At 43.4% G+C, this 17,413-nt stretch overlaps 1 protein-coding gene across 1 annotated transcript in view; it reads left to right on the top strand.

Annotated features, from left to right (window-relative positions):
* Nucleotides 1–17,413, top strand: part of DNAH9 (dynein axonemal heavy chain 9) — a 241,309-nt gene that overhangs the window by 103,303 nt on the left and 120,593 nt on the right. The window contains exons 29-39 of the mRNA XM_078785082.1: nucleotides 1,804–2,043; nucleotides 2,238–2,398; nucleotides 2,505–2,661; nucleotides 2,763–2,867; nucleotides 6,529–6,686; nucleotides 6,836–6,974; nucleotides 9,466–9,597; nucleotides 9,984–10,139; nucleotides 10,245–10,455; nucleotides 12,149–12,276; nucleotides 12,513–12,621. Of these exons, the coding sequence (XP_078641208.1) occupies nucleotides 1,804–2,043; nucleotides 2,238–2,398; nucleotides 2,505–2,661; nucleotides 2,763–2,867; nucleotides 6,529–6,686; nucleotides 6,836–6,974; nucleotides 9,466–9,597; nucleotides 9,984–10,139; nucleotides 10,245–10,455; nucleotides 12,149–12,276; nucleotides 12,513–12,621 (1,696 nt within the window). The remainder of the gene's footprint in view (nucleotides 1–1,803; nucleotides 2,044–2,237; nucleotides 2,399–2,504; nucleotides 2,662–2,762; nucleotides 2,868–6,528; nucleotides 6,687–6,835; nucleotides 6,975–9,465; nucleotides 9,598–9,983; nucleotides 10,140–10,244; nucleotides 10,456–12,148; nucleotides 12,277–12,512; nucleotides 12,622–17,413) is intronic.

The following is a 17,413-nucleotide window of genomic DNA, read 5'->3' as shown; positions in this document are numbered from 1 at the left end:
AATCAAGGATTGCTCATTGCGCAATTCATTTCATTGCCACTTTAAGTCTGTCTGTGTGTCTGTAAGCAGGATATCTCAAAGTAATGGACAGATTCTGACGAAGTTTGATAGCCAGGTTGGGTGTGTGTCGAGGACGAATTGATTCTTTTTTTGAAGATCCGGATCTGGATCCGAGAATTTTTAAGTGATTCTTCACCTTTGAGTGATAGGGCCAATAACGATATATAGCACGATATCTCAAAAAGTTATGGACGGATTTGGACGAAACTTGGTGGACATGTTGGATGTGTGACGAGGAAGGATTGAATTGATTTTGGTTAAGATCCGAATGCATATCCGGGGATACAAACTCTCAGTGGGATACAAAATGTAAACTGTTCAGTCTGGCGGAGGTATGCGCTCCACCGAGTGCCATTGTAGTTTTAGACATACAATTTATTGCAATTTTTTATGAGGTAGCATTTATGTTAGTATTTTGATATGGTCTATATGGTCACATTAATTATTTTATTTTTTTCCTGCAGGTCGATGCAAACAGATTGTTTGAAGTCGATTGAATTTCATAAAATACCATTGAATGTTAATAATGACTTTTGTCTTTTTTTTTTCTTTTTTTTTGTATACAAGATCGAGGCTCGTGAAAGAGCGAACATTAATCACACAGAAAGACAAACCGACACATAAAACATATAACATCGGGAGCGGTAGACAAGATGGGGAGAGAGGGGGAAGGACACAAACACAACATTTGAGAGCAGGGACCGAGAGACATGGAGACATCGAGAGATCTGAGAGAGGGCGAGGGCTTTGGGGGGGGGGGCATGGGAAGGGGGCGGTGGGAGAGGTATAAAACATATGGACACTGCCAGGACTTCCAGGAAAGAAGTTGGAATTTCAAACAAGGTGGATCTGGGGTGAATTAGCGGGGGTAGAAAAGATCAAGGTTTTGGATGGGGGAAGATAAGAGATGGTGGTGAACAGCTGTTTTAAAGACCTGGAGGGAGGAGTGGGATTGAAGGGAGTGAGGGAGTTTGTTCCAGAGGCGGGAGAAAAGAGGAATGAAAGAGTGAAGGTGAGCAGAGAGCCGAGATTTCGGCAGTTTAACCATCAGAGGGTTGCTGGCAGATCTTGTGCGACCTGTAGGAATATTTGGGGGACAGAGCACAGAGAGAGCTGGGGGTGCAAGGCCGGAGAGGAGTCGGTAGAAGACAGAAAGACCACCTACCTGCCTATGGTGAGTGAGTGAAAGGCCCTCAGAGATAGCTTCATCGCGGGAGATTCCAATAATTCTGAAAGCTTTGGTTTCAACAGCGTGAAGCCGAGCTAGGTGTGAGGCAGGAGCACCGGCCCATAGGGGAGAACAGTATTCCATTGAGCTGTGGATGAAAGCCTTGTATGTGGTGAGGAGCTCAGGTGTGCCGAGGAAGGACTTCGCACGACGGAGGATGCCCAGTCGGCGACTGGCTTTGGAGGCCAGCTTGGAAATGTGGTTTTCCCAAGAAAGATCATGGCCGATAGTGAGACCCAAAAGCTTGAGCGACAGAACTTCTTGGAGAGGATTGTTGAGAAAGTAGATGGGAGGGTTGTCCAGTCGATCATTTCGGAGAGACATAGTAAGAGTGTGAGATTTGTCAGGATTGAAAGACATGTTCCACTTGTTTGACCAGTCTGTGATTTTGTCCAAGTCTTCCAACCAAACGTAGGAAAAGTGTATAACATTGTGCACAAAGTTGATAACAGATGAGAACATGTATATTGTGTACTTCCTTACTCTACTAATTGACCTGTGCATGTTGTGTGCAGGTGGCACTGGCTTGTACACAGATCTGGTGGACAACAGAAGTGTGCCTGGCATTTGGGAAACTTGAAGAGGGCTATGAGAATGCCCTGCGAGAGTATCACCGGAAACAGGTGGCTCAGTTGAGCACGCTTGTTTCCTTGCTCATGGGTCGACTCTCCTCCAAAGACCGACAGAAGGTCATGAACGTGTGTACCATCGACGTTCATGCCCGTGATGTTGTCTCCAAAATGATTGCAGATAAGGTTGGGTGCGCTGTTCGTTCTGAGCAGTTCTTTACCTGTCTTTTTGTCTTTTTTTCTTCACCTTAAATGTTAACCAAATATTAAAATAACTTTCTATCTCTCTGGAGTTTTGTGGTTTCTGCCCTCATACTAAAACTCTGAGAAACCTTTGCTTTCTTGGATGTAACCAGCTCATTCCCCATTTGCCATGACAGGCAGACAGTGTGCAGGCCTTCGTGTGGCAGTCCCAGCTACGTCACCGATGGGATGATTATACGAAGCATTGTTTTGCCAATATTTGTGACGCAGAATTTTGCTACGGCTATGAGTACCTGGGTAACACACCGCGTCTCGTGATCACGCCACTCACAGACAGGTGCTTTGCTCTTCTTTGCAAATTCCTTGAACATCTTGGAAGTATTCTGTAGAGTAGTGAACCTTGGAAGTTGTATTTTTTAAACACTCTATCACATGCTCTGCAGGTGTTACATCACACTGACACAGGCATTGCACCTCAACATGAGCGGTGCAACTGCTGGACCGGCTGGAACAGGCAAAACCGAAACCACCAAAGACCTGGGAAGAGCCCTTGGGGTGATGGTTTATGTTTTTAACTGTTCAGAACAGATGGATTACAAGGTACAGAGCCTGTGGCCGACGAGGGGTGAGGGGGCGAGGGAGTGTGTAAACATGACTACATTTACTTATCTGGCTTATCCATGTCCTCCATTCTGTTCTAGTCTTGTGGAAACATCTACAAGGGCTTGGCTCAGACTGGCACCTGGGGCTGCTTTGATGAGTTTAATCGCATCTCCGTGGCTGTGCTGTCTGTTGTTGCCATCCAGGTAATAAGTTATGAGGAGCACAACTGAAGGTTAAATACAATCAGACAGAATATCTGATTTCTAAACATGCTTCGGACCCTCTTTAACTGATATATATCTATGTGCAGTATGTAGAACCAAACAATCATCATCATCATATGCCATGCCCTATGCAGAGCGTTGGTAGTGCCGAAGCAGATACTAGGTTACAATCTATGTGAGGTCTCCACTCAGCCTGGAAGTCAGGGCAGGAACTTGGAATTTGGCCAGGGTGCTGGCCATAGCTCTGGAATCTTTAACATCCACCTCTGAATGCTGGCAGATGGGTCGCCAGTTTAAAGCCCATCCGAAGGATGGCACACACATTGATGAATCATCCTGCTTGTGAAATATTGAGATGACAGTTTATGTCTGGATCTATATTAAGCTTCGAGGCGAGTGTGCATACATCTCGGCCATCCTGCCAGCCCATACCATTAGGAATGATGCATAATGTGTTCAAATCTGGCTGAAGGCAACGGTATTAAGGATCTGGATACTACGATTCCCGAAACTTTCAGGAGAATTACCATGTCACTATCATATTATGGAGGCAAAAAGGGTTGGCGTCAGGAAGGGCATCCGGCCGTAAAACATTGCTTCAAAAAGGGGACAGAAAAAACAACAACTACCACGGTTCCCGAAAAAGGCCAACCCCCGCTTGCGGGGAAAAATGGCCTCTAAAGGTGGTTTTTTAATCATATTATGGAGGGGGTAATCTGCCTGCTCTACCGGTTCTGGTCTGCATGTCATGCCAGTCCACATCTGTGGTTGAATCAATGCTTTCAGTATAGCTGGGATGGGCACTGAAAGGCCGGGTATGAAAAGGCAGTCATCCATACTCCCTTAACTGAATATTCATGATTTTATTATTAAGTGCACATATCTGTAAAGTGCCCAATGAGTGTTGTTGTACTCCGACCTTTCTTATTCCATCACCAGGCGCTGCATGACGTCATTGCCGGGCACCGAAAGGGCGTACTCAGTTTTCACTCCGTTTGTTTTCTTGTTTGTTTGTTTGTTCGGGCGATATCTCAGCCATTCTTTGAGCTAGGAAGCTGAAATTTGAGCACAATAGTGAGCACGTGCTTTGGCAAAAACAGTATTTTTCATATTTTGATCAATCACTTAACTGATTAATTACTTAAATATTATCGATTTATTAAGTACCCGCTATTCGCGGGGGATATGTTCCTGAAAATGCCGTGAATTGCGAAACCGCGAATGGCGGGGCATTGTTTCAATGGAAAAAGGGGGGGATAGGTTCCCAAGTCGCGAAAATACGCGAATAGAGAGGAACAAACAGTGAATGGTGAGGCAAATCCCGAGAATGTCGACGATAATCCGCGAAGGTCGATGGCAGTCCCGGAAATGGCGAGACAAATCCCGCGAATGTCAACGATAATCTGCGTAGGTCGATGAAAATCCCGCGAATGTATGCTGCGGCATCTTACTATAATTCACCAAATGTCTGTCCATCTGTCTGTCTGTCTGTCTGTTCGAAGGTACCGTAAAAACTGCTGAACCGATCTCAACGATATTTTGGGTGGATAATCCTGAGATCTCCAGGAGTAAAATAGGCTGTTTAGTTTTTTCAATTTCAGCTTTAGTCTCCAGCATTCTCAGATTTGGACTCCCGCAGAATATTCGCGTTCACATAACGTTCATTGTTCTCATTGTGACTTTGCTTTCCCGGGTGCCGCACAAATGGCTGCACCGATCGCTGCACAGCTGCACCGATCGAACTTGGTGACCCCGGACAAAGACCTTTTATAAGGACACGGTTTGTTAGAGGACACGGGAGTACATACAACATCGGGAGTACTAACTGCACGTGTCTTCAGTGTCAAGCTTAAATCTCTCATGGTGGATCTGAAGAGTGTAATGCTTGGAGAAGTGGTGGGCTACTTCGGCATGAAGGAGGATCAGAAACGTGGACTCCCACGCTGCTACATCCTGCTGATACTTGCTCCCGCATGACGTTATTTTCCCGGGTGCTGCACAAATGGCCACACTGATCGAGATTTAACGGATGTTTATATAAATCGTTTAAAAGAAAAAATCCTTCAATTTCTGATATTTAGCCTTTTCATTTGGGCCTCCCAATTGAAGCCCCGCCCATAAGGCGGGTACCGTTGCTAGTTGTTTCAATGGGGGAAAGGGGGATATGTTGTTATAGGTTCCCGGCGGTTCCTGCTTCATGGAGGAAATTTTTTACATTTTAAAATGTTTTCGACCGCAAATGCACATGATTACAGTTTCATTAAAATGCGTACAAATAAATAAAACGACAACACCAGGTACCATTTGCAATTTATTGAAGGAATATGCTGACTGTTTATTAAAAGTGCTTAACCAGCTCAACCAAACCGCATCGTGAAACTAAAAAAAACCACAACACCATCAATTTCGCGGCTCGCAGAAGATGTTTTTTTTGCGTATGTCCAGCTGTTTTATGCATGGCGGGTAAAAGATTAGTTTTATAAATGTGTCAAGCTAGCGGCTCGTGAAATTATTTTTTTTCGCCCCTGAAAAACCGCGAATTTGCGGAACACGGAAGCGAATAGGAAAAAAAACCCCGCGATTTCATGGAACACGGCTGTGAATAGAAAACAAAACCGTGAATTTGTGGAACACTTTCCCATGAATACAGAAACAGGTCGCATTTCATTAGCCGCGAATACGCAGATCCCGCGAATAGTGGAACCGCAAATAGACGGGTCCGACGAATTACTTATTTCCTCTCTCATCTGTGCAATATATCGGGCACCTTTTGAGCTAGGAATCTGATATTTGGAAATGGCAATTAACATGTGATTTGGCTATAAAGGGTGTTTTGATTTATTGATTAATCAATTAATCGATTAATAATTTAATTTTTGATTACTTAATTAATTTTGAAAAACGTACTGATTTGGATGAAACGGTAGTGGTTTAGGTATGCTATTAGCCAATCGATTAAGAAATTATTTTACGATTAATATTATTTATATATTTTAATTATGCAATTAATCAATCAATTATTGTACACCTTTCCCTCCCAATACCGTCTCTACGTGCTGCATGGCGGTATCGCTGGGCAACGAAGGCACCCCAGCATTGTCGCGCACTGGAGGCTATGTTATTGATTTGGGGTGGAGGCGGTGTACTTTGAATGTAGCTCTACTTGTCTATTCATCTTTTCTAAATGCTTTTCTTATTTAAATAAGTACCAATCAATCATAAAATTATCTTAAACATGAAAGGTTGAATTCAATTTTGCATTGTTTTTCATTCTCCATGACAGTTTCATGAGTCTTGTTTTATACAACCTGCTTTGCATGATGCTTCACCCTCTGCTCACTGGCCTTTTGTATAAAGAATTAAATTAACAGTCTGGTTTGGGCACTGCACACCCGTGCACCTGTCACTCTGCCATCTTCAGTATTAACACCCAGCTCAGAGCACAGGAAATTTATTTTCCAATTCCCGATGATGGGAGGTTTGTCCTGGATGGGAGTAACTTGTGGCAATCACAGCTCACCTTCTTTAATCCATCTCACGTAACAGCACAACACTACCCTGAGAGCAGAGGATGGTGCAACAGGCTGACAATTCTGTCTTCCATTTAATGCCATGATATGCAAATTGTCTTTGATCGCAGGTAAATTGCATTCAGGAAGCTGTCCGGGCCAGGAAGGAAACTTTTAACTTCCAGGGAGAGGATATATCACTCGTTTGCCCCGTGGGAATCTTCATTACAATGAATCCAGGTTACGCAGGAAGAACTGAGCTTCCAGAGAATCTCAAGTCCCTTTTCAGGTGCAATTGATTTTATAATCATGCGACATCAGTCATGCTTTTTATCACTGAGGCTTTCTTAGCCATTATTACCTCCACACATTTCACATGAATGAAGGAGTCGATCATTTAGATTGATCAAGCACTTGTTCTCATCCTTCGTGTGGCAGGCCATGTGCTATGGTGCTACCTGACTTTGAACTCATTTGTGAGATTATGCTGGTGGCTGAGGGCTTCATGGAGGCTCGGTCGCTGGCACACAAGTTCATCTCATTGTACAACTTTTGTAAGGAGCTACTGTCGAAACAGGTAAGTTTCTGTATGCAATGGAAAATTAGTCTTCATAAGGCCAAGAGTCGGTCAGCATTGGCTGAAAATAACTACAATTGATTTTATTTATCGAATGTTGAGAGAAGTATGTTAACCGTCGTGGGGAGGGAGATTAAGCAACATATTGGGTGTGAATCCTTTTTCAAAGCAAGGAAGAGCCTCGTTGTCCCAACACCTTATATATCACTTTGACACTCTTTTTACGGCCTTGTATTATTACCAACCGTGCATTTCAAGGGCAGCTGGAATATTTATGGTACATATGCAGGAGTTGGACAACTAAAATCATGCACAGGAAATAATGCTGTGCACAAAGCGTTTCGTATTTGTGTCTCCTACCCCTCCGCCAAAGTCGAAGATTGAGGACATTAAAATGAGGACCGACCTACTGATCATCTGTCCATGTACTTTTTGGCACGTGATATTTCAAAAAACACTGAACATTTAGCTTTCATATTGCAGATATCTATTTCTTATAACATTATCTCAACCTGATTCGATCACGCTGTGATTGGCTGAATTAGGTTTCCATGGCAACCATCTCGGTAGCTTGACTTGTGTACGTGATATTTAAAGAAACGTTTAATATTTAGCTTTCATATTACACAGGGGTATTCCTCATACCACCCAAAAAGTGTGGCATCTAGAGCACCAGCTCCTTGTTTGGATATGATCTGCTTTGAGTAACAAACTGACCTTTGACCTTTGAGATCACGGTTACTATTTTATGACAACTGTGGTGGAATAATTTAATGTCCTCCACTTTTTGTGGTTTAAAACGAAGCGTTTTTTGCCGTAGAGATATATAGATTGACTTTAATAGTTACAAGCAGGGATACAAGTATACTCAAAATCAATCAACAATTACAGGACGAAGAAGTCAGCCGGCATATCTCTCTCCCCGTTCCTTTGTAAAAAGCTCCTTAAATACATTTCACCGAGAAGTGGCACACCAGAGAGTGTAGGTTGGGAGGGTGAGAGGAGGCTGAGAAGCCTTTAGATAAAGTGTGTTTTGTAGATATGTCTGATCTGCCTTGCCTCACCACAGCTGAGGCAGTGCTGTTATGGGTGGAGAAAGATATATTGGCACAGGGAGGCTTTGAAGTACGTGATATGCATGTTATTGTGTGTAAACTATGCATGTTAATTACTTTTCTTAATCCAAGATGAAAAGGAATTGTCTCAGCTCATCTGATGTTTTATCTGATTCTGATGTTCAGCTACGTGCCATTGGGGTCTACGTGCCATCTGATGTTAGCTCATCTGATTCTCTTCGTCTGATGTTTTATAGGACTGGCGCTATATATTTAATTATGAAACTGTAACGGTTGACGTGAATAGGTTTTTTATTCAAGTTTACATAGAGAATATATGGAAGATACGTGCCCAGCAATATATGTACTTAATGATGATGCGTCTAATGATTATAAGATTATATAGACTAGCAATGGTACCCGCCTTATGGGCGGGGCTTCAATTGGGAGGCCAAAATGAAGACGTAAAATATCAGAAATTGAAGGCTTTTTTTATTTTATTTTAAACGATTTATATAAACATCCGCTAAATCATATCACACGCAAATCATCAAAATCTAAAGAGTATTTGAAGAATTTCAATGAAAGCCACATCACTGTTCATATCGGTAAATATTATTCCATCGTGTTTGGAAAAACTGGAAAATTGGAAAAATTGGAAATTGGAAAAATTGGAAAAACAATATTGCCTATTTTACTCCAGGGGGGTTCCAGGATTACCCACCCAAAATTTCGTTGCCATCGGTTCAGCCGTCTTTGCGGTACCTGGGGAACAGACGGACAGACAGACATTTGGTGAATTATAGTAAGATCATCATGACATTCACTTTTTAAAAACCCACATCTGGTTCCCTCCTCCATAAACTGGCAAGTGGCCACTGGGGTGCAGGGAAGGGGGAGGGCCCATCCGACGCAGCCTGTCTGCCTCCATCAAAACGTTGGCATTTCCAAAAATGACCCCTCAAGATGGCCCCATGTACAGTCAAGTCTGATAATCCATGGATTTCATAATGTTGGAATGCAGCGCTGCTCCTGCAGCGTTCGTGCAGGAGCCTCCATCGCAACATCATACGTTAGCAGGAGAAAAATGGAGAAAAGATTGAGTGTCTGGATCGAAGATCAGAACCAGAAAAGTGTTCCAGTGGATGGGCCCATTATAAGAAGAAACCATTAGCATCTACAATTACCTGAAGAAGGAAGCCCAACCTCTCGATGTCCTTGCTCTCAAATGTTGTGTTTGTGTCCTTCCTCCTCTCTCCCCATCTTGTACCGCTCCCCTTATTTTGTGTTTTATGTGTCGGTTTGACTTTTTGTGTGATTAATGTCATAAATTAGCTCTTTCACGAGCCTCGATCTTGTATACAAAAAAAAAAAAAAAGGTTAATTAAATTTAACCATGACACCACTAACTCTCGTGTTCCACTTGATTACCTTAGGAACACTATGATTGGGGTCTACGTGCCATCAAGTCTGTGCTAGTGGTTGCTGGCTCACTCAAGCGCAGTGATCCTACAAGACCTGAAGATCAGGTGCTCATGCGAGCACTCAGAGACTTCAACCTACCCAAGGTGGTTGGAAATTACCAACATTTTATTTTTTCATGACTTCCATTTTTATTACTGAGGAAGCAAACTAAGTTGTGGTTGCCTGCATGAGCAAGAGTGTAGGGAAGGAGCTCAAAACATTTTTGCCTCAAACAATATTTCCCCCATGAAATGAAACCTGACACAGATGGCTTATACAGATGATGACACAGATAGCTGGACCCTTTCTATGTCGTTTCCAGCTCGTGCCACAAATTCTTCCCACCGGTGGTTGCATTTCCTGATACCATTGGAGATAGAAGATGTCTCTGGCTCTGAAGTCAAAATTCTTGCTGTGATATGAAATGCTGTGCAGTGATTGTTTTTGGAGCAACACAATAATCAAAATAATCAAATATTCCTGTATGAAGGTGGTGTCTGCCGATCTACCGATCTTTCTGGGCCTTGTGAAAGACCTCTTTCCCTCTTTGAACGTGCCACGATCCAGAGACGATGCTTTTGAGCAAGGAGTGATGCAAGCTGTGCTTGAGCTGGGCCTGCAAGCTGAAGACAGCTTTATGCTAAAGGTAAGGGAGATGCGGCATCCCTTGGGTGTCATCCTGCCATCCCTTGGATGGAAATATAATACCGACTATTGCGTCTGCTTTTAAATCACTGCCGGTATGCTCCAGGTGGTACAACTTCATGAACTGCTGGAGGTACGGCATTCGGTATTCATTGTGGGTGCTGCTGGTACGGGGAAGTCCCAGGTGTTGCGCACCCTGCACAAGACCTACCAGCTTACTGGCAAGAGACCACTATGGGCAGATCTAAATCCTAAGGCCGTGACCACAGAGGATCTCTTCGGCATTGTTCATCCAACGACACGTGAATGGAAGGATGGTTCGTCCCTCACCATAGAAACTTGACAATTAAGAAAATAAACAGTATAGATATTATTACCTGCAACGGTCGCAGGTCAACAAAAAGCTCTGCATAGTTGTTGTAGTTGTTGTTGTTGTTGTTCTTGTTGTGGTTCTTGTTGGGGGTCTATTTTTGAAATGTGCACCCATTGGTTGGAGAGCTGACAGACCATACCCACATTTGTCACTTGACTCCACCCACCATGACACCTAGACTAATTAATATGGCTGCCATCTTGATTTTCTGGTGGGCCTAAGACATCAGGCCTAAAGGCCTCTGCTGATTATACACTGCCTGGGTTTGTTCCTTCAGATTTCCATTGGCTTTGTTTGGGTCGAGTGTTATTCACGATGAGGGATCCCGAAAAATCTAATCGTTTGTCAAATACAAATTGTTGGTAAGATTTAATCAAGCCCGTCTGCTCGAAAGGCACCATATTGGGGTTAAACAAACTGCATGTGACCGTGTGGCAAATCAACTCGTTCTAATATAACCGTGGCGGAGGGTGACATGGATAAGAGGTGTCGAGTTCATTATTTAATATCGCTTTAAATGTGTGTTTCCCAATCGCGCTGTTTATCGTTTAAGAGTGCTTTAAATGTGTGTTTCCCAATCGTGCTGTTCATCTTTTAAGAGTGCTTTAAATGTGTTTCCCAATTGTGCTGTTTATCTTTTAAGAGTGCTTTAAATGTGTGTTTCCCAATCGTGCTGTTCATCTTTTAAGAGTGCTTTAAATGTGCTTCCCAATCGTGCTGTTCATCTTTTAAGAGTGCTTTAAATGTGTGTTTCCCAATCGTGCTGTTCATCTTTTAAGAGTGCTTTAAATGTGTGTTTCCCAATTGTGCTGTTCATCTTTTAAGAGTGCTTTAAATGTGTGTTTCCCAATCGTGCTGTTCATCTTTTAAAAGTGCTTTAAATGTGTTTCCCAATCACGCTGTTCATCTTTTAAGAGTGCTTTAAATGTGTGTTTCCCAATCGTGCTGTTCATCTTTTTAAGAGTGCTTTAAATGTGTTTCCCAATCACGCTGTTCATCTTTTAAGAGTGCTTTAAATGTGTGTTTCCCAATCGTGCTGTACATCTTTTTAAGAGTGCTTTAAATGTGTTTCCCAATCGTGCTGTTTATCTTTTAAAAGTGCTTTAAATGTGTTTCCCAATCGTGCTGTTTATCTTTTAAGAGTGCTTTAAATGTGTTTCCCAATCGTGCTGTTCATCTTTTAAAAGTGCTTTAAATGTGTTTCCCAATCACGCTGTTCATCTTTTAAGAGTGCTTTAAATGTGTTTCCCAATCGCGCTGTTCATCTTTTAAGAGTGCTTTAAATGTGTGTTTCCCAATCGGCCCGTTACCGGATTTTGTCGCAGGTGATGACCACAGTGCGGTCATTCTTGTTATATTAGAGCTGCATGTAGTTTACATTTAAAGCTTTTTTGGTGTTAAAAACTAAAACGATTGTAATGTGTTTATTTGTAGACATGATGGCTCAGAGGTAGCTGTCTTGTCTGGGCTCCAATGCCCAACCCAACTATAAACTGCTATTCTGGTGCATTGCAGACACGGTATTGTATTTACCGAGTCCGCCGACCTTTGGAGAAGGTGTTAATTTTATTGTTTTGTCTGTCAGCATAATGTAGGATTGACCTTTCTCTGTTGTAGTTGCCCCATGCATTCCACAGGAATTTTCTCAAGTGTGATGAGAGATCAGGCGAACATGACACTTGATAGGCCTAAATGGATTGTACTGGATGGAGACATTGACCCCATGTGGATTGAATCCCTCAACACGGTCATGGATGACAACAAGGTGTCATGAAATACCTGGAAGCATGTTTTTTCCCCATTTTGTATATCTTCTTTCCTTTAATCTTTTATGTATATATTTGTACTGAAGTAAAAAGTTCTCCACTTCAATAGATGCCAATTGTCCTCCAAGAAGTGTCAGGGTCGCTACCAAGATGGCTACTTCTATGTTATAGCAAGATGCTTTACTTCTGGCTGAAGGTCTGCATTTGTGTCCATTGCGGTTTTGTTCTTGTGCAGGTGCTGACTTTGACAAGCAATGAGCGCATTCCGTTGCAGCCGAACATGCGGCTCTTGTTTGAGATCGGCTGCCTCCACCATGCCACACCTGCCACTGTTTCTCGTGCTGGTGGGTTATTCTAGCTCTGAGAAACACAATTGCCCTTTTCACACTTCAGGTGACCCCAAACGGTGCCACACCGAATTTTGCTGAGTACAGCAGGTGATTTTGTGACCTTTGTCATCACTTTGCACACGCCCACAACACAGGAGAGATCAATAGTGGTCTTTTTTTTTTTGTATACAAGATCGAGGCTCGTGTAAGAGCTAACATCAATCACCAAAAAAAACGGACACACAAAAAGGGAGCGGGAGACAAAATGGGGAGAGAGAAGGAAACACGCAAGCACAACAGTAGAGAGCAGGGACATCGGGAGATCTGTGTGAGGGGGGGGGGCTTGGGGGGAGGAGGCATGGGAAGGCGGGGGGGGGGGAGGGGCGGGAACGGTATAAAACACATGGACACTGCTAGAACTTCCAGGAAAGAAATATGTCGGGATTTCAAAAAAAAGTGGATCTGGGGTGAATTAACGGGGGTAGAAGACATCAAGATTTTGGATGGGGGAAGATAAGAGATGGTGGTGAACAGCTGTTTTAAAGACCTGGAGGGAGGAGAGGGATTGAAGAGAGTGAGGGAGTTTGTTCCAGAGGCGGAAGTAAAGAAGAATGAAGGTGAACAGAGAGTCTTGATTTTGGCAATTTCACCAGAAGAGGGTTACTGGCAGATCTTGTGCGACCTTTAGGAATATTTGGGGGACAGAGCACAGATAGAGCTGGGGGGGGCAAGGCCAGATAGGAGTCGGTAGAAGACAGAAAGACCACCTACCTGCCTGCAGTGAGTGAGTGAAAGGCCCTTGGAGTTAGCTTCATCGCGGGAGATTCCAATGATTCTTCGTTCGCATACAGTAGGGATAGCATCGTTGACTGGGGGTGCGGATGTGCCGCTGATGCAGTGCCCTCTGCTGGTTAGGGCAGCAATTTGTAATTTGTTCAAGGTGCCGGTGATAGCTCGCCGAGTCTTCACGAAGGACACCTCGGGGTCTTTAACGTCCATCAACTAATGCTGGCAGACGGGACGCCCGTTCAACGTCCAGCCGAGGGATGGCACACAAATTGATGAATCACCCGAACCCTGCGAAACACCAGGATGCCAGTTTAGACCTGGGCCGGGATTCAAACCCAGGCTAGACGGCTTGGATGCGAATGTGCCTACCTCTAGGCCATCCTGCGAAGCAAGAATGATGATGAGGTGTAAGTATGTATCAATATATTTGAATGATTTGGTGGTGATGGTGGTAACGTGGTTGAAAGGCTTCAAACACATTCCGATATGCGTATGACACACGACACAGGATGCTCATCCGTGAACATCTGGAAGAAGTTGCTCGTATTAATCATAAATAAAAAAACACGTTAAACATTAGCAGAATGGGTTTGTACACAAGTTTGTTATCCTTCGAACTTCATATTTTTGTCGTTCTTTTTTTCTTCTCCTAATCATCTTGTTTATGCCTTTTAATTTATAGTTTTTCTTCCACGTCATTTTCTAAATAAATGTAAACCTACAATTGATTCCAAAACCATTACCCTAGAGTCTAGACATTCAAATGGGACATCAGAACATCTATCTATAATTCCAGCAATCTCTGTGTGTATGTTTGTATGTTTGTATGTTTGTATGTTTGTATGTTTGTATGTTTGTATGTATGTTTGTCTGTGACCGCTGTTTCTTGACAACTACCGGTCCGATATACTTGAAACTTGCCAGGTATATTGCTGGGGACCCGAGGATGTGCCTTTTCAAGGTTTTAAATTAATCGCAGAAGTAGTTACCGAGCTATGTCCAAAAAACGATTCAACCAATCAGAGAGCAGCGAGCTATCACGTGTGCCGAACGTGGCGAACAGACTCTGCCTCGGATGGCACATTTGAGAGCGTATTCATTTATTTCACGTTGGAAAACTATGTTGCCGTTAAACTATGTTTTAAAACTAATTAAAACTAATTTGCGATTCATCATAACTGCGATTTGCGACCTTCCGGACAGTCAAATGAGGACGTCACTTCCGGACTTACGAATAGTCATAGTGACGCTGAACGTGGCGAGCAGACGCTGCCTCGGACGGCACATTTGAGAGCGTATTCATTTATTTGACGTTGCAATCTGTGTTGATTGTTGTAAGGTACGATCGATTGTAGTACATACATATTTATATTTTGTACATATTCATTACGGGCACGTCACGGGTACGGGTACGGTACCAGGTACGGTACGGTTACGGGTACGCCACGTACGGGCACGTATATTGCTGGGGACCTGAGGATGTGCCTTTTCAAGGTTTCATATTAATCGGAGAAGTAGTTACCGAGCTATGGCGATTTAGCCGTTCGCCGTTCGCTTTGGCTTTGCGAATGGACCAAACCATTCATGTAAATAGAGGGGGGGGGGGGGGGGGGGTTCTGTGGTCGTTCGCTTTGGCTTTGCGAATGGACCAAACCATTTCATGTAAATAGAGGCGGGGGGGGTTCTGTGGTCGTTACTGCCACGCGGTTTGGAATGTTTTTCCGAACGGGCACCCACGTACGGGCATGCCCTAGTATTTTAAAATACAGAAACAAGATGGTAATTATCAGTGAAAATTTACAATTGAAAAAGCAAGACTTGCTATCCGGGAGAACTGACGTTTCAGCGATAATACACTCGCCTTGGTCATGGCAGATGTTGAAGTGAAGAAGAAGCTTGAAAATCGCCACGTGACGCCCAACCGTTTTGGTAGGGCGAATTGGTCTGTTAACCAATCCGGGCGTCCCGTGACGATCGCAGACCACGTGGGAGAGATGTTATAGCCTTGTCCCACATCCGTGACAGAGTAAATTGTAAGCCGCCCCTTTCGTTGACAGATGGTGATTCAACTCTTTCCCAAATGGATTATGTTTATGTTTTCGGGTTGTCCGTCCATCCTTCCGTCTGTCCGTCCGTCCGTACGGGCTAAACCTCATTTTTCTCAGCAACCATATGTCCGATTGAGATGAAACTTTCAGGGTAGGAGTGACACCCATGCAGAATGTTTTTATGATAATTGTGCCGTCATAGGTCACGTGGTGGGGCAGCCATCTTGGATTAAAAGCAAATAATTAAAATAATATTTCTCTGAAACCGCTGAATGGAGAAATTTTAAACTTGACACATTGTCAAGTACTCCCAATGGGGAACAAAAGCATGATAATGATGACATCATAGGTGAAGTGGTATACCAGCCAAAAATGTTTTAATCCAATTCCTTATCCTAAAAATCTGAAATTGCATGCACATGATCTATGACCCAGTTGTATTGAAATATTAAATTTATGACATCATAGGTCACATGGTTTGGCAGCCATGTTGGATTGAAGGAAAATATTAAATAATTATATCTCTGAAACCGCTCACCCTATCGATGCGAAATTTTACAAATATCATCTAACAGCACTGTTGCATATCGTTTGAAAATGATGACGTCATAGGTCACGTGGTTTGGCAGCCATCTTGGATGGAAAAACTAACCTTATCTGATCAACACGAAACTTCACAAACGTGATCCCCTACCCATACATATGCGGAGTGATGGCATCTACCCATTGTGGGACTATGCGGAGGCATATTGGTGACACAGTCCCATTGCTCTAGTTTTCTCTAAGATGACCACTTCACTGTTATCAAAGCTGTGACTATGCAGGTTCAAGTGCCTCGGGCGGATCCAGGGGGGGTGACACGGGTGACTAGTCACCTCCCTATTTTTGGAATAGCTATGTTTTAAAACAGAGGAAATTGGTTTTTTTGGTCTTTCAGATTTCCATTTTGCAAGGGGCCTATGGAATCCATCTACATCGCCTGGTAATATTATCTATTAATTTAGTGTTCGTTATGGTTGAAGATAAGCTCTAATTAGCAGGAGGTAGGCCCTAGTTAGATTAATGCTGCCGAGGTGTAGGATAAGCCGCTGGGGCCTGACTAGGCCTAGGCCTAGTCGATCATATCCTACTGTTTGGGAATAGGCGTTCTGTATAGCCATAAGTTTCATCTTTATTGCAGTTATTCAACTTGATTATCAATTTATTTCAGATTTGAGCATGCGTTTGAAAAATGGACAACCCAAGGAAGAAAACACGTCGCCAAGGAACCCTGGACGTTTTCATTAAAAAGCCTATTTCCAGCGAAGGTACGACAACGTCTGAAGCTCCTGAGGCGATTGATATGGTCACGGAGCCAACGGCAGAACACACAGAACCGATCGCTCCAAGAGAACTTCAACCTCAGCATGGTGTTGTTGCGAATCCTATTTCTTCTGATGGTACAGCGGCAGCCGTCGCTGTGGCATCCTCGACAGTTGAAGTGTCTGTCTCGCCGTATGACGTCGGACAAGTAATTCGTGGATCATCAACATTAAGTGACTCGGATAAGATTCGGTTCATAGACAATTGCTGGAAACCTTCAACGTCTGATGCCCTGGATTCCCAATATTGCGAGTCGAAAAGGCGGTACCTGACATTCCAATGGAAATGGCTTGATCACCACAAATGGCTTGCATACAGTGCGCACGTCAACCATAGAGGCGGTTGGTGTTTACCGTGCTTACTGTTTTTGAGTGACCGTGAAAAGGAAACTCTTGGGGTCTTTGTTAAAACTCCATTCAGAAACTACAACAAATCCAAGGAATCGCTGAGTGGACACGAGGATAAGAAATACCACAAGATATGCATCGAACGGGCAGGTATTATCCGAGCTCAGATGGCAAACGTCGAGGGTCGCATTGACGTACAGATCAATCAAATGGCGGCGCAAAATGTCAAAAGAAATGAACAGATACTGCCATATATCGTCG

This window comes from Myxine glutinosa, chromosome 9 (assembly GCF_964187855.1).
Source record: "Myxine glutinosa chromosome 9, kmMyxGlut1.1, whole genome shotgun sequence".
In the NCBI taxonomy this organism is placed as follows: Eukaryota; Metazoa; Chordata; class Myxini; order Myxiniformes; family Myxinidae; genus Myxine; species Myxine glutinosa.
Note: the sequence above shows the minus strand (reverse complement) of the source record. Positions and strands in the feature narration are given on the sequence as shown.